This window comes from Mustela nivalis (assembly GCF_964662115.1).
Source record: "Mustela nivalis genome assembly, chromosome: 16".
NCBI classification, from domain to species: Eukaryota; Metazoa; Chordata; class Mammalia; order Carnivora; family Mustelidae; genus Mustela; species Mustela nivalis.
In genome coordinates, this window is record NC_139035.1 from 29,442,004 (window position 1) to 29,468,502 (window position 26,499).

The 26,499-nt window shown below is 45.8% G+C and overlaps 1 protein-coding gene across 17 annotated transcripts in view; it reads left to right on the top strand.

Moving 5' to 3' along the window:
- Positions 1-17,444: 17,444 nt before the first annotated feature.
- Positions 17,445-26,499, top strand: part of ENAH (ENAH actin regulator) — a 132,074-nt gene continuing 123,019 nt past the window's right edge. For 6 of the 17 annotated variants that reach the window (XM_082704469.1, XM_082704460.1, XM_082704464.1 and 3 more), the window contains exon 1: positions 18,218-18,371. In XM_082704469.1, the coding sequence (XP_082560595.1) occupies positions 18,307-18,371 (65 nt within the window). In that variant the 5' untranslated portion in view covers positions 18,218-18,306. The other 11 variants (XM_082704457.1, XM_082704459.1, XM_082704470.1 and 8 more) reach the window with 5 other exon arrangements.

Here is a 26,499-nt window from a genome sequence, read left to right on the forward strand (position 1 = left end):
GTGGGGCATGGAGCCAGCACACCCAACTTCTCCGGACTGGTGAACAGTCAGGGTCTCCATATGAATTTAGTGCCTGGGCTTTTATCTAGTGATTTTTAAAACAACAGAAATATGTTTTTTAAGTTACTCATTTTGGGGCGCCTGGGAGGCTCAATTGGTTGGATGTCTGCCTTCGGCTCAGGTCATGATCTCCAGGGTTCTGAGTCGAGCCCCGAGTCGGGCTCCTTGCTCAGCGGGGAGTCTACTTCTCCCTCTTCCTTTGTGGATCCCCCTGCTTGTGTTCTCTCTCTCTCAAATAAGTAAAATCTTAAAAAAAAATGATTCATCTTAATTGTGGTAAAATACACAGAACAGAAAATTTACCACCATCATCCTTTCTAAGTGTACAGCTCAGTGGCATTGAGCACGTCCACAGTGTTGTGCAACCATCCAGAATGGCTTTCCTCTTGCAAAACCAAAACTCTGTCCCCATTAATGTCCTCTGTCATTCCCTCCTCTTTCTGGTCCCTGGTCACCACCTGTCAATTTTCTGTCTCTATGAATTTGGCTACTTTAAGGACCTCAGATAAATGGAATCATATAGTGTTTGGTCTTTTGCCACAGGCTTATTTCACTTCACAAAATGTCCTCGAGGTTCATGTGTGTTGAAGGGTGTGTCCGAATAATATTCCCTTTTTTTTTTTCAAAGATTTTATTTATTTATTTGAGAGAGAGGGCGTGCATACAGACAAGTTGGGGGAGGGCAGAGGGAGAAGCAGACTCCCCACAGAGCAGGGAGCCTGATGCTGGGCTCGATCCCAGGACCCTGAGATCACAATCTGAGCCGAAGGCAGATGCTTAAACGGCTGAGCCCCCCAGGTGCCCCTTCAAAAGAGATTTATTTATTTATTTATTTAGAGATAGAGAAAGAGCACTGAGGGGAGAGGCAGAGGGAAAGAGAAAATCTCAAGCAGACTCTGTGCTGAGTGTAGAACCTGATTCGGGACTTGATCTCATCACTCTGAGATCATGACCCGAGCCAAAACCAAGAGTCGGATGCTTAACTGACTGAGCCACCCAGGCGCCCCGGGATTTCCTTCCGCGTTAAGGTACATGAGATTTCATTGTATGGATATAGACCATATTTTTCCATTTCTTCAGCTATTGCAGACCTGGGTTGCTTCTGTCTTTTGGTCATTGGGAATAATGCTGCTGAACGTGGCTGAGCGGATATCTCTTTGACTCCTTGCTTTCAGTTTCCTTGGGCAAATACCCAGAGCGGGGATTGCTGGCTCATATAGTCAATCTATTTTTAACTTTTTGAGGACCCTCCATCCTGCTGTCCACAGCGGCTGCACCAGTCTGCATTCCCACCAACAGCGCACGAGGATACCTTTTTCTCCGCGTCCTTGCCAGCTCCTGCGATTTTCTGTCAAATGCCCTTTCTGCCTTTGTAGGAGTTCTTGGCCATCTTTTAGATGTTGAAGACCACCAGCTTTCAGACTCTCCTCTGGATCATGGGGGGTTTCCTACACGAAGCAAGAACAAGTTAAGTAGGGATGTCTCACTTTGCGCAGCAGTTAACGATCATAAAAATCATGTTCTCAAGGCACGAGAGAGCTAGCTATTTCAAAGATATCTGTAATCATTTATTTGAAAAGATATTTTTAAAAATAACTTTTAACTGGGAGTGCCTGGCTGGCTCAGTCGGTTAAGTATCTGACTCTTGGTTTTAGCTCAGGTCATGATCCTGGGGTCCTGAGATCAAGTCCCGCGTCGGGCTCTGTGCTCAGTGAGGTCTGCTTGAGACTCTCCCTCACTCTAAAATAAATAAACAAATACATCTTTAAAAAATAGCTTTTTGGGGACGCCTGGGTGGCTCAGTTGGTTGAGCGGCTGTCTTCGGCTCAGGTCATGATCCCAGCGTCCTGGGATCAAGTCCCGCATCGGGCTCCTTGCTCAGCAGGGAGCCTGCTTCTCCCTCTGCCTCTGCCTGCCATTCTGTCTGCCTGTGCTCGCTCTCTCCCCCTCTCTCTGATAAATAAATAAAATCTTTAAAAAAAAGCTTTTTATTATAAAATAATGTACATTCATTGTAGGCAGTTTAGAAGTTGTAGAAAAGTAACTGAAAGAAAATAGTGCCACTATCTAGAGAGAACTTTGGTATTTTTTTTTTTTTTAAGATTTTATCTACTTATTTGACAGAGAGCAAGCACAAGTAGGCAGAATAGTAGGCAGAGGGAGGGGAGAGGGTGGGGTGCCCCCTTTCGTTAATGTTTTGTGCACGTGTCTGCCCATTCGCTATACCTCCCAACACACAGCCCACGCACATCACGCATGTGTATGTGGATACTAATGTGTATATAGACACGTGTGTGTAAGTACATATGTATAGATACATTTGTTTGCTGCCATTTTTTCTTCCATATTTTGTCTCTCCTGGTCACCCCCCTCAACACACATAGGCTTGCTCCTCAGATTCTGGGTCATTTCCTAATCCTGCCATGTGTGCTCATGGATTTGTGGATTACCCACTCTTACTTTTTTAAATTGCCCTTATTCTGGGGCACCTGGCTGGTTCTGTCTCCGTTGGTAGAGTGTACAACTCTTGATCTTGGGGTTGTGGGTTTGAGCCGCACTTGAGTGTAATGATTATTTTAAAAGTAAAACCTTTAAACAATAAATAAATAAAAATTAACCTTATTCTGTGGGGGGCCTGGGTGGCTCAGTCAGTGAACATCTGACTTTGGCTCGGGTCATGATCCCAGGGTCCTGGGGTCGAGCCCCACATTGGGCTCCCTGCTCAGCCAGAAGCCTGATTCTCCCTCTTCCACTCCCCCTGTGTGTGTTCCCTCTCTCACTGTCTCTGTCTGTCAAAAAGTAAATAAAAGCTTTAAAAAAAGATTCATTCTATTCCTCCAGTTTGGTAGCCAGGTTTTCTCTCTTCATAATATGTTAAGAGCACTTCCCCATGTCATCACATTTTTAAATTATTCACTTACTTTTTAATAGTTGTATGGTAAGAATCCTGAAAAAAGTAATAATCACTTCTTATCATCTGTTGGGAAGGTGTCCATGTTCTGGACTTTCTTGGTGATACTGTATAGAGTTTAAAAAAAAATTATATCAGTTTTCACAGGAGTTCCACAGGGTAGACTCCTGCCCAAGACTGCCACTCTCATTTTATAGATGGTGGAAGACAGATGCCCTGAGAGGTCGTTCTGATCTGGTACCTTTTTCTAAATGGCGGGAATATGGATCTGCTACTTAATGGGAAAGACACATGTAGTATGGGTCAATTCAGTACAGCTCTCAAACTGTCAGGGAAGAAGATTCCTAATTTGGATGAAATTCCTTAAAACTACGAAAGCATCCTGGAAGGTTATCCTGATAATAATTCCACAAGCAGCTTTCGGTTCAGATTTAATGGACTGTTAACAGTAATTTTAACGGTGCTTTGATGTTCTTAGAACTTTGGGGCTGATGCCTCCATATGTGTCTTTTTTTTTTTTCAATGTGTGTCTTTTTATAGAGCAATTAATAAATGCTGGCTGTGTGCTTGTGGTCCTTCTGAAACGCTGGGGAAGGATAAAGTTGTTGCTGTAGCTTCGCATATTCTGGGTCTTACAAATGATTTCCCACTTACTAAATTTGAAATCCAAATTGTGGAGTTGGTTCTGGCTTTTGCCAGCTAACAAATGCAGTAATTCTGGGAAGAAATTAAGAAGCTATCATAGATGGCTTCCATTTCTAACTTCTTCCAGGGTAATCATATGGGGAGGAAACTTCTGGATTTATAGGTCAAAAAAATATTATAGATAATTCGCACTATTTAAAACAATATTTGTGGGGCACGTGGGTCCTGGGATCTAGCCCTGCATCAGGCTCCCTGCTGCATGGGAAGTCTGCTTCTCCTTCTCCCACTCCCTCTGCTTGTGTTCCTCTCTTGCTGTGTCTCTCTGTTAAATAAATAAATAAATAATCTTGAAAAAATATTTTATTTTATTTTATTTTTTTAAAAGATTTTATTTATTTATTTGACAGAGATCACAAGCAGGCAGAGAGGCAGGCAGAGAGAGAGAGAGAGAGAGAGAGAGAGAGAGAAGCAGGCTTCCTGCAGAGCAGGGAGCCTGATGCAGGGCTCGATCCCAGGACCCTGAGATCATGACCCGAGCCAAAGGCATCAGCCTAAACCACTGAGCCACCCAGGTGCCCCTTGAAAAAATATTTTAAAACAATACTTGTTATATCCTGTATGGAAAAAATGTATTCATATATTTTTAGCTTGTTATACTTGGTAGACAAACTTTATAAAATTATTTATTTATTTTTAAAAGAATTTTATTTATTGGGGCGCCTGGGTGGCTCAGTGGGTTAAAGCCTCTACTTTCGGCTCAGGTCATGATCCCAGGGTCCTGGGATCGAGTCCTGAATCTGGATCTCTGCTCAGCAGGGAGCCTGCTTCCCCGTCTCTCTCTACCTACTTGTGATCTCTGCCTGTCAAATAAATAAATAAAATCTTTAAAAAAAGAATTTTATTCATTTGTTTGAGAGGCAGGCAGAGAGAGGGGGGAAGCAGGCTCCCTGCTGAGCAGAGAGCCAGATGTGGGGCTCGATCCCAAGATCCTGGGGTCATGACCTGAACTGAAGGCAGAGGCTTTAACCCACTGAGCCACCCAGGCACACTGCTTTTTACTTTTTTTTTTTTTTAAGATGCTAAATACCACATTACAATTTAAGTCATAATTACTAGATTGCTTTAATTGTGACTATCCAGCTAAATACTGTATGTCCCTAAGTACTATCCTTCTTCCCTCAAACTGTAGAAGAGACAAACACAGGACACACAGAGACAGAAAGGAATGAACTCATAGGAAAATGTGAGAATGTGTTGTTGCTACAGCATGGTAAATTTAGACCCAAATGGTGCAATTCTTCATTATCACATCTGCCAGCAGAGGTGATCGAGAAGAATGCCACCATTTTCAACTTGTCACTTTGTAATGAATCAGATCCTGCTCCTCCAAGCCTCAAACTCAACTACAATCCAGTTATCTAATTAGCGCCACTGGACTCGTCATCTGGTTTCAGGGTATGGTGACATCTACTCTTTTACTGGATTTCAAGCACTAGATAAAGAATTTTAAAAATGTTAGACCTAGAAAGAAACTATGAGTTAGCTCTTCTACACTCAACGTAGAGATAAGGAGATATAGGACTCTGGAGCGCGAACCCTGGTCTCAAGGCTTGTTTCAGGTTTATTGGCTCAGATGCACATCCCATTCAGTCAGCCAGAGTTACCAAGCATGAGTCAATGCGAAGCCCTTGGGATGTAAGAAGGGGTAGGACATCACAGCTGCTTTTGAAGAGTTAAACTCTGGCAGGCAGCCCTAGGACCAGGTGCCTAGCAGACCGTGTGTGCTGAGGACTACTGAAACACAAAGATAGATGTGAGTTCTACCTGAGAAAGTTGGGGGGGCTTTCCAGAAGAAAAGAATTTTGAGCTGAGTGTTATATATTCATGTGGCGAAGAACAAAGAGCAACCCCAGTAGAATATATGGCACAAAAGAGAGCCACAACCCCATGAGCACATATATGACAGGGTTAGGAAATGGTCGACAGTCTAAGGTGCAAGTGTGGGGAGGGATGAGGTCAGGGGGAAATGTCAGGAAATTTGTCTTAAAAAGTGTCGTGTGGCTCAACTGGTAGAAAAGTTAAATGCCATGCTAAGAAGTGCAGACTGTATTCTGAGCAAATAAGGTTCCATGGAAGGCTTGTAAGTATAGGGAGGATATGATCAGACCTTGATTTACACTGGAGGTGAGTTAGCAATTTACATTGTAGACAAGAGAGCCTAAAGGTGGATGAGTGGAAATAATGAGGAACAGAGGAGATATATGAACAGCCAATAAGCACACAGAAAGGTACTCAACATCATTAGTCACCAGGGAAATGCAAATCAAAACCACAGTGAGTTAGCACTTCATATCCATTAGAGTGGCTAAAATGAGAAAGTCCTACCATACTAAGTGTTGACAGGATGTGGAACAACTGGAACTCTTACCACTGGTGGAAACGTAAAAGGGACAATACTTTGGGAACCAGCTTGGCAGTTTCCTGTAAAGTTAAATATATCCTAGCCAGACGATCCAGCCATTCCAAATAGAAATATTTACCCAAGAGAAATGAAAATATGCATTCACACAAATATGTATACATGAGTGTTCATACCAGCTATATGCATAATAGCCTAAAAACTGGAAGCAACCCAAATGTCTATAAACAGATAAATGGGTAAAGAAATGGTGGTACGTCCATGCAATGGAATAGTACTCAGCAATAAAAAGGACCAGTCTACAGATGGACATAACATGGACTAACCACAAATACTTCATGTTGAGTGAAAGTAGTCAGCACGAGAATACGTATGACATGTTCACATTTCTAAGAAGCTCTAAAAAAACAAATCTAATCTATGATGACCCAAAGCAGACTGGTTGCGGGTGAGAGAAGAGTCACCTAAGAACTTTTTCAGGTGATGGATTTTTTCTACTACTTGATGGTACTGGTGGTCCCATGGCATGTAAATTTGCCCAAACTCATTGAAATAATGTACACTTGAGGTGGCTACATTTTATTCCATATAAATGATATCACAATCAATTTTATTTAAAAATAATGAATTTGAACTTGGTGGATGAAATAAACTAAAACCATGGTAGTTGATCTGATTTTATAGGCTTTCCTCTTGGTTCCATTTAATTATGAATTGATGTCTTCGAGTAAGCCAAACAAACACAGACAGGAACAAATACAGAAAGGGCCTCCTGTTCCATCCAACTAACCAAAGGGAGTGAAGTCTATAGTAAAATTAAGTAGCCAATATAATACAAAGCCCCTGATCTACACAGTAGTAAAAAACAACTCAACTAGAAGTTAATAGGGGTAATCATAAACTCCACTAGAATTAGGAATAATTTAATGATTCATATCACCTCGTACCTGTTTGAAATGTTATTTTTACCTTTTTCTGTGCTTTAAATACATCTTTGGTCTACTTATGTATTTAGGCTTACAACCATTGGTTTACCTTTAATACTGCTGTTTAAGGAAAGTATATTGATTCACTTTTAAGCATTTTATTTATTTGAGAGAGAGGGACAGTGAGCATGAGTTGGGGTGGGGTGCAGAGGGGGAAGGCACCAGGAACCCCTGTTTAAAGAAAGTTTTTAAAACTTTCTTTATTCCTCTTTATTCTCGCATTCATGATTTTTGTTCTGTGTCCAGATGAGAAGAAATATGGAAGGGCACCTGGCTGGCTCAGTTGGAGAACCTGTGACTCTGATCTCATGGTCATGAGTTTGAGTCCCACATTCAGTGCAGAGATTACTTAAAAATAACATCTTAAAAGGAAAAAAAATGTGGAGAAGTAAAATATAGAGGGAGATGAAATGAGATAAAACAGAGAGAGAAACATTGCCCAGAACTTGGTCCATAGCCATGATGCCATGATTTAGTCGTTATTTTCTTCTTTTCTGTCTTACTCCTTAAATGTTAGTGATCCACTGGGAAGCAGAAGAACTTTGTAGGGAGGCCAGAAGAATTTGCAACTGTCTTATTTCTATGTTCCAGGAAAACCCACTCTCTCCTTGCTGGGGTCTGGTTCTAGGAGGGCTCTCTGGCCACACATGGGATCGCAGCCAGACTGTGTACCAGTACACGACCCAAGCCTTTTTCCCTCCTGCCCCCCCCCCCACCACCCACAGTTCATTGGAGTAGAGCAGTCCCTCCGACAGCGAAGAAGGAGGGGAGCTAGGAAGTGCTGGTAGCTGTGGTTAGAGCCTTGTGAAGAAGCCAGTCTGAGAGGAAGAAGCTAATACTCGGGGCAGGGATGGGGGCAACGAAAGACAGATGAGGTTTTGACACTTTGAGACACCAGTCATCCCTGCTTTTCCTAGGCTTTCTGACATGAGAAATTATTCCCTTAGTGCAAGCTGGCTGTCTATCGCAGCCTTGTAGGAGGGTCCTCTAGCATGAAAATGCAGTCAGCCTGCTCAGGGCAGCAGAAAGTGACTTGAGACCCTAATGAGAAAACCACTGAGGGGTCTGGCCAGAAAACATACATGTTGATATGTAATCTATTGGTTTCCAGGACTTCTCCTGGACCACTTCGCCCCAGGTATGTATAAAGGGGTTCTTCTTCCCCGCCATCTGTCCTGCTCTTTCCTCCTCCTGACCCTCATGTCCACCTCCATCAGACCTAAGTGTCTTAAGCTTGGCATTTGCCTCTTACAGCCTCCTTGGCTCTCTCCCATACGCTTGCTTCCCTCCAGTCACGCCCCTGGATGGCTGCCTGGTGGTATGTCTGGAGGCCAAGATCTGAACTTCTGCCCTGAGACCTCCAGGATTATTCACTTTCTCTCCTTGGAGAGACATCGCCTTCTTGAACTCTTCTGAGGGATGACCTCAGTGTCTTGTTCAAATTGGAGAGAAATGTGGGTTTTAGCCCAACGCCTGCCTGGCTCCTTAGCCAGACAACAGTCTCTCACTGAGAACCGTGCCAAGTGATTCTGCAGATTTGGTGGCTCAGAGAGAGTTTCCTCCTCCTATGTAACTCTGCCACCAAGCTGATGGTCTAGGAGGGGAGCTGCTCCCACGAGAACGTTGAACTTAAGCATCAGCAAAGACTAGTCATGTCTTGTGTACTAGCTGGGAGCAGTTTGGAACGTTCCAGTGAGACTTTACTGAAGATTTGTGGATAACAAAAGGAAACTGAGCAGAGAGAGGACAAGAATGTCGATCGCTCAGTTTATGAGATGCAATTCTTGAGCCTGGCCTCAAGCCCTCCTCTCTTATCTGCATGCCACTGGGTAGCTCTATGGCCCTGCATTTTTATCATTTCATTCCCACTTGCCTGTCTTGCCTTTCCTGCTCTCTTCTGCTTGGAGAACTGTAAAGTATAGTAACCAACCAACCAGTGAGGAGCTGTGATGTCACCACATGGACTCTGAGGTGTCCTCGGAGCATCCCTCAATATCGGAGCCTGGGCCAACGTGGACATCCTTCAGGTGGAGCAAGATCTTCTAGAACAGATCTCCACCTCAGGGCAGCATCCAGCATTGTACTCAAACACTGTGGGCACTTCTTGAAGAAGAGAATTGGTTTATGCGTTCATCTTGCTATGTAATAAACTGCCCCATATCTTCAGTGGCTTTACAATGATGATCATTGTTTCTCATGGTTCCATAGATTGACTGGGGAGTCATTTTGGTTGGAGTCAGCTCAGGTGGGGTTGGATGGTCTAGAAAACCTCATTCATGGTCTGGGAGTTGTCAGGCTGTTGGTCTAGGACCTCAACTCGGGCAACTCTCTTCTACCCATGTCATCTTTGGTCTTTTGGCAAATCAGCCCAGCTTCCTTCACGCATCCATCTCAGTTTTGGTTTCCAGAGAGCAACAAGTAAGGGCAGACCTTCGTACATCCCTGCTTGCGTCACATTTGTTATCGTCTCATTGGCCAAAACGAATCACACGATCAACCTCAGCATCAGTTTGGGAGACCAACCCAAAGGCACGGATATTATTATGACTATTGTAATATTATCTATTAGTATTTTAATATTATCTATTACGACTTGTAATATTATCTATTAGTGTATAATAATTTACATTTATTGTGATCGTTTTTATAAAAAAAATCTCACCACATGGTGAACCCATGATTTGGTTCTGGCTAACTGGAGAGCCTATTCATTCAGGTCTTCATGACTGGTTCCGGATGGTTATGTGGCTCAAGCTGGTCCAGAGTCCCTGCTGGTTGGACAGACTGTCCAGCTTTTGGATCGCAGGGCTGTTAGAATGTGAACTTGAACCTTGCACAGTAGGAGAGAACAGGTCATTACACGAAGCTAGAGATGGTGACATTGAGCCCTGCATCTAGCTATCTAGCTAGTCTGAAGACAATCCTTGAAATTCACTGTCAGGCATGCCTGGGTGGCGTGGTCAGTTGAGTGTCTGACTCTTGGTTTCAGCTCAGGGCACGATCCCAAGGTCATGAAGTCGGGCTCTGCACTCAGAGTGGAGTCTGCTAAAGACCCTCCCTCTCCCTCGACCCTTCCCCATCAAAATAAATAAAGAAGTCTTTTTTTTTTTTTAAGATCTTATTTATTTATTTGACAGAGAGAGATCACAAGTAGGCAGAGAGGTGGCAGAGCAAGGAAGGAAGCAGGCTCCCTGCTAAGCAGAGAGCCGGATATGAGGCTCAATTCCAGGACCCTGGGATCATGACCTGAGCCGAAGGCAGAGGCTTTAACCCACTGAACCACCCAGGCACCCCAAAATAAATAAAGAAATCTTAAAAAAAAAAAAAAGAAATACACAGTTAATTTATTTCTTTTGCTTAAGCTACTTCAGATTGGGTTTCTGTCCATTGCGATCAGAATCCTGACAAAGAACCTGGATAGAAGGTCAAAGCAGACGAGCTCCTTTTCTTGACCATGTTGCTAGCAAGGGTGGAATAGTTGTATTAGATTTAGCATCAGGGGCTCCTTACTACACTCCCCTTAGTGTCCTCTCACTAGAAACCCTATTATGAGAGGATTAAGTGCCTTATATGCTAGGGGTTGATGACAGATGAGTAGGAGTCAGCCAAGAGATCGAATTGCCCCATGTCAGTAGCTTTTATGCATTTATGCTCACACCTAGACTGCTTTGACTCTCCCTTCCCTACTTGTATCACCCCCATCCACTCGTAGAACAGGCTTACTTTGGAAAGTTCTGGGAGTCAAACCTGCCATAAACTATGCACTTGGCTCGATACTTCAACTTTCAATATTAAGCAGACTGTCCAGTGCTTGGGATACCTTGGGACCATGAAGAATCACAGGCCAGCTGTCTTAGGAATTGTTTCTTAACTTAATTTGGGCATCATTCCTTAAGGAAGGAGCGCCAAACCAGCCTCAACACTCAACAGAGGCCTGAAGATATAAATGACTCAAATAAAGCAAGTTGAGACTACCATCTCATTAGTAATAGGAGAGAAAATAAGGTGAAAAGAAGGAAAAGACCAGACTGTGAAACTTTGAAGGGAAATATTGTTAGCAAGTGAGAGACACTGAGTAAACTCAAGTTCAGTGGGATCTTCAGTGAAGGCAACATTGCAAAACCCCCACACAAAACAGGGGCTATTTATTTTTAAAGATTTATTTATTTTATACATTTTTTAAAAGGGGGTGCCTGGGTGGCTCAGTCTGTTAAGTGTCCGACTTAGGCTCAATTTATGATCTCAGGGTTCTGGGATCAAGCCCCACATAAGGCTCGCCACTCAGGAGGGAATCTGGTTCTCCCTTCTCCATCTGCCCCTCCCTCTGCTTGCACTCTGAGTGGGGATAGGGGGTTCGGAGGGAGAGGGAGAGAGTCTCCAGCAGACTTCCGGAACTTGATTCCAGAACCCTGAGATCATGACCTGAGCTGATGTCGAGAGTCAGAGAATTAACTGACTGAGCCACCCAGGTATCCCCAAACAGGAGCTATTTAAAGAAAAGTTAATGCCGAGATGCTTGACAGATATGCAATGCTACCCGAGTTATACCAGAAAGCACGGATGGGAAGCTAAGACAGGAAGTGGGGTTGCATTCAAGACCCTTCCCTGACTTATTACAACCATGTGGATTGGTGGTACATTCTCAGTGAGTACATCAGTCCTTAAAAAGTAGTCTTTCACAAGAGAATATACCAACAGAGATTACAACTCTCATTCCAGATTGAGACTTTTGAGCCCAATTCCTTTGCAAAAGATCAAAGTTCCAGAAAGCATGGAGTCACCCAGGGGGTGTGGTATTCCCTGTCTAGGCTCTCCAATAACCAACTGGAAGATTAATAAAGAGAATGTACACACCTCTCTAGGCACCTTGAGGGTTTGGCCTCCTCCATGTTTGTTGGTCTTGGCCACCATGTTTGTTGATTGCCGTGTATTCAATGAAAAACGTACTCTAACATAGTCCAACATACTCCAAACGTTTGCATATGAGTTTTTGGTTCACTGGGTTGGCTTAAGAAACCACTCCTCTAAGCTCTGTACCCCTCTGTAAGTTGTGTGCGTGGGACAGCCGAGGTAAAGGCAAGCTGAAGGAGTGAGTTCCTCTGGTCACTTCTCAGTAGCGTTATTATTCTGGAAAACAAATGTACAAACATTATTAGAGCTCTCTCATTTGGGGAGACTCATTTGAGTGCTTCCATTGAGCGAAGTACCAGCCTGCAAACCATGACATAAACCTGTGTCTAAGGCAGGGTTGGGGTGGGTTGGGGTGTAGTTTATTTCCTGCTGGGAGACCAGATGTCATGATTTACTGGGTAGCCTCCTCTTGTGACTACCAAGGGTTGGTAAGGAAGAGGTAAATGACTTGAGGGTGTTTTGCTTGTTTTGTTTTTAAACATGTTAGTCCCATTTCCTAAGTGGACTGTGAGTTTTTTTTTCTCTCTCTCTTTTATTCAGAGGAAGTGACGTAGATGAGACTCACTTGTGCATAGCTTGAAAATGTGGCCTGTGGAATGGCTTTTCCAGTTTTCTCATCAACTGCTTAACCCTCCTGGACTTCACTTGCACGAGCTGTATGCCCAGCAAGGATGAAAGAATGGGCCCCACTTCCCAGGAATGTTGGGAGGATTTAATGAGGTATATAAATGCCTCGAGGGTTAGCAAATACCATTATTGGCCAGCCGATTACTGAGCCACACTCATCACTCACATTCCTGTGACTCTAAGACCATTACTTTTCTCAGATGGAGAGCCTATCCATATGGGCTTCCATCTAAAGCAGGGATTGTTAGCACAGACAGGAGAGGGGAAGGGTTCTGCCTTTAATTTCTTTTACGTTTTGATTTGCAGTTCAATTCACTGATTGCTGCACCAAGAATTCAGCCACCAGCTACCTTGCTTACAGACTCAGCCTCTTCTTATGCAGAATGGATATGACGTCACCATCTTTCCTCCTCATAAGTTGGTGGTAGCGATCAATGATTGCTGGAGGTTGCTGCTTTTCTTTCAACTATAGGAAGACTTGACCCAGAGGATTCTGGATTCTGGATTCTGACATTAAACTTAAGAGAATGAAGAGTAAAATATCCTTTCTTGAATTAGATTCTGGCCAGATCACCATGCTTAGCAACAGTTTCAAAGAGAAAGATAGCTGGGATTTTTAATGAACTTTGCAACAAACAGCCTGGCTCTTGAGCAAAGCCACAGACGATGCAGTGTGAAGCCATGTGAACTCATTTTGGACAGCCTGCTCGTTCAGGATACAGCCTCCTGGTACTGTCTTTCTCCGCTACTGTCATTAGGCAGAAAATCATCTTTTCTTTATTAACTTTCTGCCTGATCCCCTTTGAGGAAAGACTCCAAGGTCAGTTGTCACCTGATTGTAATGTCCCTAAGATGATTGACTGGTGGGACGCCTGAGTGGCTCAGTTGGTTGGACAACTGCCTTCGGCTCAGGTCATGATCCCGGAGTCCCGGGATCGAGTCCCGCATCGGGCTCCCAGCTCCACGGGGAGTCTGCTTCTCCCTCTGACCTTCTCCTCACTCATGCTCTCTCTCACTGTCTCTCTCTCAAATAAATAAATAAAAAAATCTTTAAAAAGAAAAAAGATGATTGACTGGTATTCTAGAGTCTGATTACAGTAAATGGGACAAGTAAATCAATGTAAATGCAAAAAGAGGGAAACCACTAGTTCTTCCCAAGCTACCGGCAGATCTTAGAAGACGTGAGGGTTCAGAAATGGATTGTGGTGGTGCTTCTTTTCCATCCAGTCTGTAAAGCACCATGATTTGATTGTTATCTAGAACTGGAGCCCATCTATTAAAAAATCTTAAAAAAATCGTTGGGGCAGAGGGGAATGCCTGTGTGGCTCAGTTGGGTGAAGCATCTGTCTTTGGCTCAGGTCATGATCCCAGTCTTGGGATCGAGTCCCACATTGGGCACCTGGCTCAGTGGGGAGCCTGCTTCTCCCTCTGCCTACTACTCCCTCTGCTTCTACCTTCTCTCTCTGAAAATAGACAAATAAAAAAATTCTTTAGAACTGGAGCCCACCTGCTGTATTCTTTAAATAGCACCTGTGGCAGGGGTACCTGGGGGCTCAGTCTTTTGGGCATCTGACTCTTGATTTTGGTTTAGATCACGACCTCATGATGGGTCGTGAGATGGAGCCCCACATTGGGCTCCCCTGCTAAGCATGGGGTCTGCTTGGGATTCTCTCCCTCTGCCCTTCCCCCTCCCCTATAATCTTTGAATCACAGCCATGGCTGAATTCTGTGGAAATAACGTACTGCATTTTATTGAATATGGTGTCTACCAGTTCAGTGTAACAGTTCAGGATTTTGGAATCTTCCGTCGTTACCACAGTGAAGCACTGAGAAAAGAGACTCTGGGAAGAGGAAATGAAATTAACTGAATAAGTCCTAATTTGGAAGGGAGAAAAATGACAAATGGAGAAAAACACAAATGTCAGAGGCAAATACTTTCCCCTCATGTTTACGTCTTCTGATAATATTTTAGGACCCAGATTATATATTGGCAGCTAGGGCTGAAAGATGAGTAAGAAAATATCTTGAATCCTACTGGAACATCACATTCTCCATTATTTCTTTTTTCCCCTTCTTGGAGAGATAAACAATATGCCATGAGCTGGTTAGCCACACAAGAAAAAATACTGATAACAGAAGAAGGATGCATACAATCATGTTCCCTCTGAGTGACCTGCTCTTCCCTAAGTCACTCCTGGAGAACCCTTTTTTGGGTGCCCGGGAGACCATGCCTACAACCCATAGCGCTGACTTCCTGACGGGTGAATTGCATTAGTCATTCATCCTCCTCATGCCCATAAATGGAGGACAAGCCCACACTGATGCTATCAGACGAATTTAAACAAGGCGTGTTCTGAGAGAGCCCTCCGAACCAGACTGACAACACTCCGGCAGCAAACTCATCTTCGGCAGAAGCATGGATTCTGTTTCATCTCACGCCTGGCTGCACACTGACAGATGTGTAGACCAACACCAAGGCTGTGAATACCTAGGGCTTGGAGCAGACCTCCTACGGTCCTATCTAGCTGGGGTGTTGCTGGAGGAGGCGACGTGGAGGCTCACACACTTAGCATTAAGAGGAGAATCCATTTCTTTTGATGAATGGTCTCTTTTTCATCTTTGATTAGAACGGGTGGACATTCCTTCCTTCCTGCCTGCCTGCCTTCTTTCACCTTTCAAACATCTGGGTGCCTATATAAAGGCCAGGCATTGGGCTTCTGGCTGGGCAATGCTTCTTCTAGGTGTTCAAACCATTTTCGCCATCCAGCCTAGTCACTCAATTAAAAATTAGCCTTTAAGCAGGGTTTATGAGAAGAGCATCAGCTTTAACTTAGACCGCTTCACCCCGCTCTTCTTTTGCTATAGATAGGGGGTTTGAGGGGGCGGAAAGAGGACTAAACCTGTCCCTGGAAATCCTGGGTTTACATTCCCCCACAAAGTGGCTGTGTGACAGTGGGCAGTTTACTTAACCTCTCTAGGTCTCCGTTTCCCCTTCTGGAAAAATGAGTGGGAGGGATTTAAGATTCTTTCCATCTCTAAAATTCTTTAATTCCATAGGGCAACATGTTCCACAAAGTTTCCTCTGTGACCAGAACTCGTCTGTGATTTCCCAAGCTCGAGCTTTTCTTTGCCCCTTTTTGACTGTTAAACCAAATATGAATGAGAAGCAACAACATTTTGTCACAAGCAACAAATTGCCCTGCCACAGAATGACCTTTGAAGGTCGGGCCTCCCATTGCAATATCCAAGTCCAAGGGCAACGGTATGCCCAACTCGAGAGCTGGAGAGCTGCCATGCCAAAGGATGGAAAGGGTCATAGGCAGCCAAGACTCTTGGCCGGTACATTTTTAATAAACGTAGAAAACAAGAGCAGCCTTTTCCACTCAGATTGCTTAATTTGGTGCCCATACCATTGGAACGTTTGCTGTTAGGACAAAGATGATGTGATAGATGGCTTACTGAGTGCGGATGGATTAAATTTCACAAACGCGAAGTGGGTTATGGAGTCATCTGTAAGGCATTTTCTGGCAGGAGGAGGTGGTCTGAGTCATTACAGCAAAATCTCCACCCCCTTTGGGCCCTTTGTGAGAGTTTTCCCTGAAACGTAAGATTTGCTGAGCTTACTGTACTGCGGTGAACTGACTAGGGCAAATGGGTGCTAGTTCTTTGCGGTCGAGTCTGTCTTATTCATACCTCCCCCACGATGGCTCAGGGTTTCTTACTCCTTTTCCAAGTACAAAGCGTCCCAGCCAATGGTCTTCAGTTGATTTGGAGGATCCTCTTTGAGGTTGCGTGTGTTTTATGTTGATGGTCAAACGGTGCACCTCATAGTTTGTAGCTATGGTGTCTAGGGGTGCCCAGCGCGGGCCTGGCCCAGTCCCTGTGTTGTCTCCCTATCTCTGCTGGCAATATGGCAACAAGGACACCTGACTGGCAAGGCTGTTCTCTCTTCGTGCTTGGAGATCCCCGAATAAAACTCTCTGTGGCAGTAAGCTGTAATTAGGTATGTGGGTGGAAATTAGCGTTCTCCGAGTACACCGTGTTAAGGCAGACGCACGGAGCTTTGTACTACCTGAGGCCACCCTGGTCCTGGGCCATAGCTCCAGGACACTGCTTCCACAGGGTTATCGGCTTGGGGCTGCAGGTCCCGAAAAGAAAATCCTTCAGTACAGAAACTGGAACCAGGGGAAGCTTTTTATAGTTAAAACTGGGCCGCACAGTTCCATGAGAGACGAGGCAGGCATTGACCAAGCATGACTGTCACTCACTTGCTCTGCTTCTGGAAGTGCACATGATCTCCAGTGTCCTAGTACAGTTGCAATTGTACGTCCATCTTAAAATAACACACCAAAACTTTTGAATAGATTCCTGGAGTCATGCTAGGGCCTCCATTTTGGACCGGAGAGCGCAGCGATCCGAACCTGGTTACAGGGGAGCTTTTCCATGCCAGCCACCTTTTATACAGTAGAAGTCCCCCCGCCCACCTCGTCTCCCTCCTCCTCGTCGTCGGGACTCCAGGATGCCTGCCATTTGTCCATTCTGAAGCCTTACTTGACTAGGGGATTTGTTTTTGGAGGCCGCCCCCCGCCCCGGGGCTTTCCACGAGTTTCCGGCGTCCGCAGTCCGCAGCTACCTTTCCAAGCAGGTGACTTGGAAGCCCCGTGAAAGACAGGACCCTTGACCCCTGGTCGCCGGGTCCCCCACAAACGCCCCCACCGCCTAGCGACAGCCCCCGCCCCTCCGCCCGGAACCGCGTGCGCTCGCCGATGAGGTCATGCCCACTGCCGGGGAGCGTGTCTCCCGACTGGTGCGTCGCGCGGGCGGTCCCGGAGGACAGTGCGGCCCCCCTGTCGTGATTAGGTGCCCCGCCCCCGCCCAGGCGCGGGCTGGGGAGTCCGCAGCCCCCGCAGCCCCCGCAACCCCCGCGCCGGGGAGCGCAGCCGGCGGGCCCGAGGCCACAAAAGGACTCCGCCGAGCGCGCTTCGCAGGCCAGCGGGATCCGTCGGCCGGCGCGGGGGCGCTCCTGCCCCGCCCCTCGCCGCGCGCCCCCCGCCCCGCCCCCGCCCCGGGGGTGGGGTGGGGGCGGGGAGGAGGGGGGTGGGGCGGGAGCGAGGGCGGCGCTTGCGTGCTCCCCGGCCGCGAGCCCCGCCTCCCCGGCCCCGCGCGGCGCTCGCGGCTCTCCTGCGCGGCTGCGACGCCGCCTGCACTCGGCCCGGCGGCGGGCTCCCTCTCAGGGCGGCCGGGCGCTCCCGCAGAGGGGACTACGCGCACCCGGCGGCCCGCCCGCCTCGGCCCCCGCCCTCGCAGCCTCGCGGCCTCCGCTGCGTCTCCCGCGCTCTGCCCGCGCCGCCGCTTTGTGCGGGGACATGGTGTAGCGCCGGCCGCCGGAGGAGGAGCCGCGCGCCGGCCGCCGTCCGCCGTCCGCCAGCCGCGTCCCCGCCCCCGGAGGAGAGGCCCCGGCTCGCGCCCCCCGCGTTCCCGGCCGCCGGGGAGCCGCGGGCCGCCGGCACCATGAGGTGAGGGCGCGGGCGGGGGCGGCGGACCATTGTGCGGCGGGCGCCGCGACCCGGCGGAGGCCCCCACCCCCGGCGGGCGCCGCCCGGCCCCTGTGCTTCCGTCCCTTTGTCCCTCGGGCCTCGCTCCGCACCCGGCGCTGGGTCTCGTCGCGGCGCCGCCTGCCGTCCCCGGGGCCCTGCTCGGCCGGTCCCCTCCCCCGCCCGCGCGCCCGGCCGGGCCCCGGGATAGGGATGGGGAGGGGGTCGCGGGCCCTGGCGTGCGCGTTGCCGGGAGACGGGTATTGTTCCGGGCGGAGGTGAGGAATCGTGCGCCTGCATCCCGGCTGGAACCGGGGGTGGGGGGGGATGGGGAGGGCAGAAAAGTTTGGGAGCCCCGAGTGTGCGGTAGCGGGTGCCGGAGCGCGGTGGGCGCCGAGCACTGGAAGGTGACCGGGCGCCGGCGGGGCGGGGGCGCGGGCGCGGCGCGGGCCTGCGTCTGGAGGGCGCGTTGGCCTCCGGGGCGGCCGCGAGGCACTGCAGCGGCCGCTCCCCTCTCGCAGCCCGCGGGTCCTCCCCTGAGCCGCGGCGCCAGCGTGCGGTCGGGAAGCGGGCTTGCGGTGGCCGCGCGGGAGCCGCGGTGGGCTGCGTGTCCCCCCCGGCCCGCCCTGCTGGTGGTGACGCGCCGCGCACTGTGCGCCCCGGCCCGCTCGGCGCCGGGAGCCCCGGGGGCTGGCGCAGGACTCGGGGCGGGTTGGCCTTCGGGCTTTGCCGCCGGGGGTCCCGTGGGGGGCTGCGCTCGGCCTCGAGGGGAGGTGGGCTCTCCTGCCTTCGCCGCGGAGGCCCCTTTGTGCTCGAGATTAATGGCCAGCCGTTGCCAAGACCTTCATAACGCAGTACAATGAGATTTCAGCGGCAGAGCCTTGAGATTCCTTTGCTTTGGCGAGAAAATGTCATGTCATTGGGATTCTTTCTCAATTTAAGTAGTTTCCATTTTAAACCCTAGTTTTCTTTAATTTTTTTTTCTATCCAGCTTGAACATTTTGCCATTTTTATTTTTAAATATGTTTTTGTGTGACATAACTGTGTTTTTCACTTCAGCTTACTGGGGATTTGAATTCTGTTTTCTCCAATTCCAAGTTACAAACCCTGATTTTCTTAGCCTTAAAAATGTGTTTAAAGCTTTTAAAGAAAAGTGACCCCTTTTTCTTAGTCATTCCACACAACTTATTTTCCCAAATGTAATGGATCATTTTAAAATGTAATTATGGCGTGCAGACCAGAAACAACATCTCTGAAAAATTCAGCCGGAAAAACTTGAACCATGGGTTTGAGCTTTTTTTTTTAAAATCCGGGTACTGATGTCCTTGAAAACGCAGGAACTGTAATAAAACATATGTAACGTTATATCTTCTAGTAGCATTTATTGTTGATTTCTGTCTTAAAGACTCAATGCTGTAAGGAGTTTTGCAGACCAGAAGTTACGAGGTGTCCCTCACCCCCCAATCTCAACATTGAGAAATGTAGAACAGCGAAAACTCGGGGGTATTTTAAAATAAAATCATAAAAGCTTTTCGATTTAGAAGTTATGAACTAAAAAAAAAAAAAAAAAAAGTCAAGTTCTGGGTACTCAGTGAAGTTTGATCCCTGTCCTGTGTAGTTGTCTGTGTCACAGGTAAATTACATGTTCACTTACTTATAAGTTCCTTTTCTAATGCAGAGTAATTTGTAAATTTCTAAACTTCCTGCTCTGTTCCTTACTGAATTTGGAGTGGGTACTTGCCAGTAGCATAAAAGCAAAAACATGGGTGGCCAGGTCTGAAAGGTTTGCTCAGGTAGTCCACAGCAATTCTTCAATTCTTCGTAGGTGAATTCTGAATAATTGAGGAGCACAAAAGAGGATCAGCTTTTCACTTGGTAGGCATTGGATTGTTTGGTAGGTGGTTGGTGCAACTCCCCTGTTCAAGTTTCCTTAGATCCTGGGGAAAGTAGGCTGCTTTGGTGTGGAAGTAAAAGGTTCTTGTGTCGGGTGCAAAAAGCTTTGGGATATTTTGGTGCTTAAAAAGGGCTTTTCAGGTTATATTAATATTTGACTTCATCTCAGTGATGCTTTTGAGTGCAGTAGGACATTAGTATTAGGGTATTAAATAGAGTCTTTATATTAAGAGGTACTTGATGGTTTAAAGCCTGTACAGAAATAAGAACGGATGGGCAGGAATTTCCATGAAGTTGGTCAGAATTCCGAAGAGAGGATATGTTGCCATTTAAGTATTTGTGATAAGATCATTCAGATGACTTCAATTTCAGGAATAGCAAGCTGGCTGGGTGTAATATTCTTAGGCAGAAGGGGAGTGGATAATGCTTTACATTCCTGAGACCATCTTTAAGGCATTCTACACATGTGAAAAGCTCTATATAGAATTACTGGTTAATACTTTGTTTAAAGAAGATTCTCTAAAGAAATGAAAAGTTTCTCAGACAATACAGTGAAAAGGAGGAGGCCCCCAAAACTAGTAGTTTTGTTACCATAACTTCCAGGTTCTTGGTTCTACTATTTTTCATTTCAGTAATATTTCAAAAGAATAAGATGATTTGTGTTGGAGGTAGGTGTGTGTATATGTAGTAGTAATAGAGTGTAGGCCTTTTAAATGATTCCTTTTTTTTTTTTTTAACTATTTGGTTACTCCAGATTTTTTTTTTTTTTTTTTTAAGATTTATTTATTTCAGAGAGCACACAAGCAGGGAGGGGCAGAAGGAGAGGGAGAGAATCTTGCCTCCCACTGAGCACAGTGCAATGCAGGGCTGATCCCACCACCCTGAGATCATGACCTGAGCCAAAAACTCAAGAGTTGGGAGGATGCTTAATGGCCTGAGCTGCCCCGGAGCCCCAAGATCTCTTTTTTACAGAAGGAGGAGCTTTCTGACGTAACATAACTGTACATAGACTAGTGGGTAAGAAGAGCCTGGAAGATTATTGCTTTGATGTCCGTTGTGTATGTAAATAGTCCACGCTTCTACTCACCATTGTGTCACTTTCTCACCTTAGAAAGAAGAGGCGTGGTGGGGTTGTGAGGCTTCATCGAAGCCACTGGCTAGCTGGGGAACCTGCAGCTAATCACGTGATTTCACTGATCCATGTCTTAATATATGTAAAAAGGGACCGTTATTGACAGGGTAGTGGGGGTCAGATGATTGTGGAAGAGAAGATGTTTGCATGCCGTGTAGCGAGTACAGTAATGTTGCTTCTCTTGTTTCGGGGCTCGGCTCTTAGACTAGTTATGTAAAACTTTGGAGTAGTCTGCTTTACCTTTCTGGGCCTCTTCTGGTTCCAACATGGTAAGTAGGTAACATTTTGCTTATCTTCTCCAGGTAGTGGCTCTCTTGTTGATAGGCACATAAATGTGTTTCTGGGTTTGGAGGGAAAGAGTGCTTGATGTCCTCACCCTTGGGGTTGCTTTGGGAGGTGCGTGGTCCCAGAGAGTGGTGGTGGGAGGGTTTCCTGGAATGCTCCGTATCTGATCACCTGATCCAGTCCAGCCTTCTTATTTCATAAGTCAGGAAACTGATCTTTTACCATTTCCTTCCTCTGTGGATATTTAGAACCTCCGGGATACTTGTTATGATTTTTTGTTACTTTGCTTTATGGTAATAATAAGCTTAATACACATTTTAGAGTGTCAAATGATCAGGGCTCAGAAGATTCAGGATTTGCTCGTTAATGGAGCAAACTTGTAAAAATGGACATACCCTGTTTTTTCACAGGATTGTTGTGTTGAGTGTCAAGTAGGATGTCCGGGAACGGATGCAGCTACAAGTGCCTCTGTTCTCGTTGGTCTTCGCTTACACTGTAGCTGTCGGGTGTCTGACTTTCCCACACAGGTTTATTTTAGGGGCAGCAGCCAAATTTGCATTTTTGGGGGAATGCCAGCGCTCCTTATGTAGGCATTGGTTTGTGTTTTAGATGTTTATTAAGTATATAAATCTTGGTAACAGTTTGGATTAACAGAGAAGATTTACTGACGTTTTGCACAGTGTTCAAGCGTTCCGGTACAGTGCTAGCCTAGGTGGAATAAGCAGAATAACTAGGCGGACCCCATTTAGCTGGCCTAGAAGAAATAACATCCCAGTCTGATGGTTTTGGTTCCTTACCCTCCACACAGCTTAAATATGGGGTGATTGTGTAACTTGTAAAACACCCAGTCTTCATCATGGATGTAAGAAGGATTTGGGAAAATGTGATTTTGATTTTTATGTGGTCGTGAGAGAGGAAGAGAAGTAACCCTTCTCTGTGTTGCTTAAATCACAACCTGCCGCACCCCCCACCCCAATGATGAATGGGATTGAGTGTGAGTAAAAGTTAAAGGAGAGAGTCTGAGATGAGCTGTACCTCAGTAGGTGGTTCCCCAAGTAAAGGCTTAGGAAGCTTTCTGGAGTAAAAAGCAAAAATGGAATTCTTTGTCAACCATCTGGGATGTAGTTCCAGATTTATCTACCCACCCCCCTCCCCAGCCATTCCCCTGTGTTCCCATATATTCTGTATATACATATTTTGCTTTTGCATTTATCACATTGTTTTATAAATAATGGACTTTTCTATCCTGTTTCATTGTAAGCTCCTTGAGGGCAGGGATTGCATTTTTTTGTTTATGGTATTGGTAAAATATTTGGCCAATGGAAGGTGCTCATGTCAATATTTGGCTTTGGCCCAGGTTTTCTTTTCCAGAATCTGTGCCCTGGCAGTAACAAGCACCATTTTTGGAGCACCTTTAACATTCTTTAAGCTGGACTGGGTACCAGAGGGTATATTCTGGTATTTGGCATGTAATAAATGTTAATTTAATTCAAACAAAAGCCAGTATCTGGACCACAAGATTGGGGTAGTTTTTCTCTTATTCAGACACAAATGGAAATGGCAAAAGGTGTGTGACTCTGCTTTGTCCAGCTCCAAAGCTCTTTGGAGGATACCAGGATCCTGCCCTGACTCATTATATTCTGAATTAATAGAAGGTGGGTTTTTCTGTTTGTCAGTCTTTTCGATATGAGACTTATAACTGTTTTGAGCAAAACGCTTTTTTTCTGTGTCTCTTGGGTTAGCTTGTTTCTGTTCCACTTAGTGCCTCCTTTGTTTTGATTCTCACCAGTGCTTTAAATGCTTTAAAATGCCCGTAATTGCTTAGTTTCTGATACAAAGAAGATGTATTTCTCAGCTCGGGCTGCCGTAACAGACAATAGCATAGACTGGGTGGCTCGAACCTCAGAAACTTAACTTTCTCAAAGTTCTGGATGCTGGCTGTCTGAGATCAGGGTGCTGGTAAGGTCTGGCTCTGGGTGGGCTCCCACTACCTCCTGGCAAACTGCCTTCTTGTGGTGTCTCCCTGTGTGGAGACTTAGAGACAGACAGAGATCTTTCTTCTCTTCCTGCAAGGTCACCAGTCCTGTGGATTTAGAGCCCACCCTACGACCTCATTTAATCTTAATTATCTCCTAAAAGTCCTGTCTCCAAATATAGTCACATTAGGGGTTAGGGCTTTGGCCTACGAATTTGGGGGGGGGGGTGCACAATTCAGTCTTGTAGCAGAAGGTGCCCACATTTTTGTTTTGTTTTGTTTTGTTTTTGATAGGACTTTGATGGAAGAAGCTAATTTGTATAATGTTTAGGCAGTCTGTAGATAGGTTTTAAGTAACTCTACACGTAAGTGTATTTTGCTAAAGAAAATAAATGAGGGAGGTGGTTTATGCAGGAGACATCATATGTTCTAGAAATTTCTATATATGGGGAAGCTTCTTTTTTTTAATGATTCTAATAAATTTAATTAACATGCAGCTTTTCCAAAGAACCATTTTGATGTGAAGCCGTGTCCACATATCTAAGTGTACAGGTGGGCACGGCAACGGGTTAAGGGGACAGGCTTTGAGGTCAGTCTGAATCTGGGTTCTGTTTTGACATTTACCAGTTTGTTAACTTCTGGAATAGCTTCTAGTTTGAGATTTGAATTTCTTCTGTAAGAAGAAGAGGCTTTCTGCATTATAGAATTGTTGGCAAAATTAAATCAGAAATTATAGAAAACCCTGGCATGGCACTTGGCACATGAAATGGACTTGAGAGGAGGGAATCCCTTATTTCCATGAAAGTCTGCCGTCTCCTCAGTTTGTGGTAACCATATGAGGAACCCTGTAAAATGGGACAGCTGCGTTAGGACACAGCTTGGCGGTTCCTTACAAAGTGAAACGCGGAGTTACGCTCCCAGGTGTGGATACCAGAGAAGCGAAAGCCTTCATGCACACAGGAGCAAGTCCACGGATGTCCATGGCGGCCGCATCCAGAGGAGTCACACAGTGGGGACAGCCCAGGTGGGTCGTCCTGACAGTGCCGACTCGGTAGGGAAGAAGATTCGAGATCTGCAGAGCACAGGTGGCATCAGATGAAGAGCCCTTTAGGTCAGATCGCAGGGGAGCGTGGGCTGCAGTGAGGGGCTCTTTCTGTGGCTCCCACGTGTGACCGTCTGCTCAGACCTGCAGTCCTGAGATGGCCCTCCCCCTCCTCTCACACCAGCGTCCCGAGCAACTTGGGACAGTTCAGTTTTTAACAATTTCAACAATTCATGAATCTGAAGTTTTAATTTAAAAACTTGGGTTATTTTTATGACTTTGTAATCTCTTTAATCATTCGTATGTGTAGTATTTTGAGGGAATGAACCCATTACTGTTGTCCGGATAAATGCCTGGTCAGTGTCGTGTTGTGTTTTAGTGACTTTTTTCCTTGCGTTATAAACTGCCAGTACAGGTTTTATGTAAATTTTAGAAGATATGGAAAGTTTGAAGATGTTAATAACTCAAACCCAGACCATCCAGAATTTTGCTGTTTTGATTTGTAGCTTTTTAGGCTTTTTGTAATGCACATATGCAGCTGTAAATGTGTTTGTGTGTGTATGTCTATGTTTTAAGTAAAGGTGAAATTATACTACATTATATGGTTTGTAATTGGCACCTTTCTATGTAATTCTTGTCACTAAATACCAAGCTGTGTAATTTTAAGTGGCTGCACAGTATTTTTTCACTATGCTTTGGATGACCTTAATCTACTTAATTTATATCTTAGGGGGTGGACTTTGAGATTTTTTTTCATTATTTTTGTTATTATGAAACTGCCATAAACATCTTTGGATATATGTCTTTGTGTACATGTTCGATATTTTGTACTTGTACATCTACTTGTATTTTGTGATAAATTCCTAGTAGTAGAATCAGCAGGATTTTTTTTTGTTTCTCTTGCTTTTTTTTTTTTTTTTTTTTTAAGATTTTATTTATTTATTTGAAAGACGGAGATCACAAGTAGGCAGAGAGGCAGGCAGAGAGAGAGAGAGAGGGAAGCAGGCTTCCTGCGGAGCAGGGAGCCCGATGCGGGGCTCGATCCCAGGACCCTGAGATCATGACCCAAGCCAAAGGCAGCAGCCCAAACCACTGAGCCACCCAGGCGCCCCTCTCTTGCTTTTTTTTTATTAGTAGGTCCTGTGAGGTCGACCTGTGTGTTTGCAGCTGCTTCTCTTTGATACTGCTGAAGTATAGGCCACTGCTACCTCATGTGAACATTTATTTATTTTTAATTTTTAAAAAATTTTTATTTATTTATTTGTCAGAGAGAGAAAGCGCGTGTGCACAAGCAGGGGGCACAACAGGCAGAGGGAGAAGCAGGCTTCCCACAGTGGAAGGAGCCCATGTGGGGCTCCATCCCAGGACCCTGAGATCATGACCTGAGTCAAAGGCAGACGCTCAACTGACTGAGCTACCCAGGGTTCCCAAGATTTTATTTATAAGTGGATCTCTGCACCCAGTGCGGGGTACAAACTTAAAATCCCAAGATCAGGAGTCACAGGTTCCTCCAGGTGATCTAGCCAGGCACCTGTCACGGGAACATTTAGTGTCTCCCTGTTTCCATTCTCATCCCCCCCTCTTCCATGCAGCAGTTAGAATAATCTTAAAAGTGGCCACCAACTATTGTTATTCCTTGCTAAAGCCTTTGGTGGCATCTTCATACTCTTAGAATGAAACCCAAATTATTAAGGTCCCGATCCATCTGTGTTCCTAGTTCCCGGCACTGGCTTCTGTAAGTACACAGTAAATATGTGAGTGAATAATAAGTGAGGTGAATTTACCAGGCCAAAGGGAATTTTATTAGTTTTACCAGATTAACAACATACATGAGAGTTCCAGTTAACTGACCTTCTGGCCAACTTAGGGCATTAGCCACACCCAATGTGGGGCTGGATCTCCTGACCCTCAGATCAGGCGGTGCGCACTCCACTGTCCAAGCCAGCCAGGCACCCTTCTGTGTTTTGATTTGCATTTCCTTGATTGCTGGGAGAATTGGACATTTCTCATGTGATTATGGAACAGCTCTGTTTTTGTGCGAGTTGTCTGTCGGTCCACTTTGTCTGTTTTCTCCGTGGA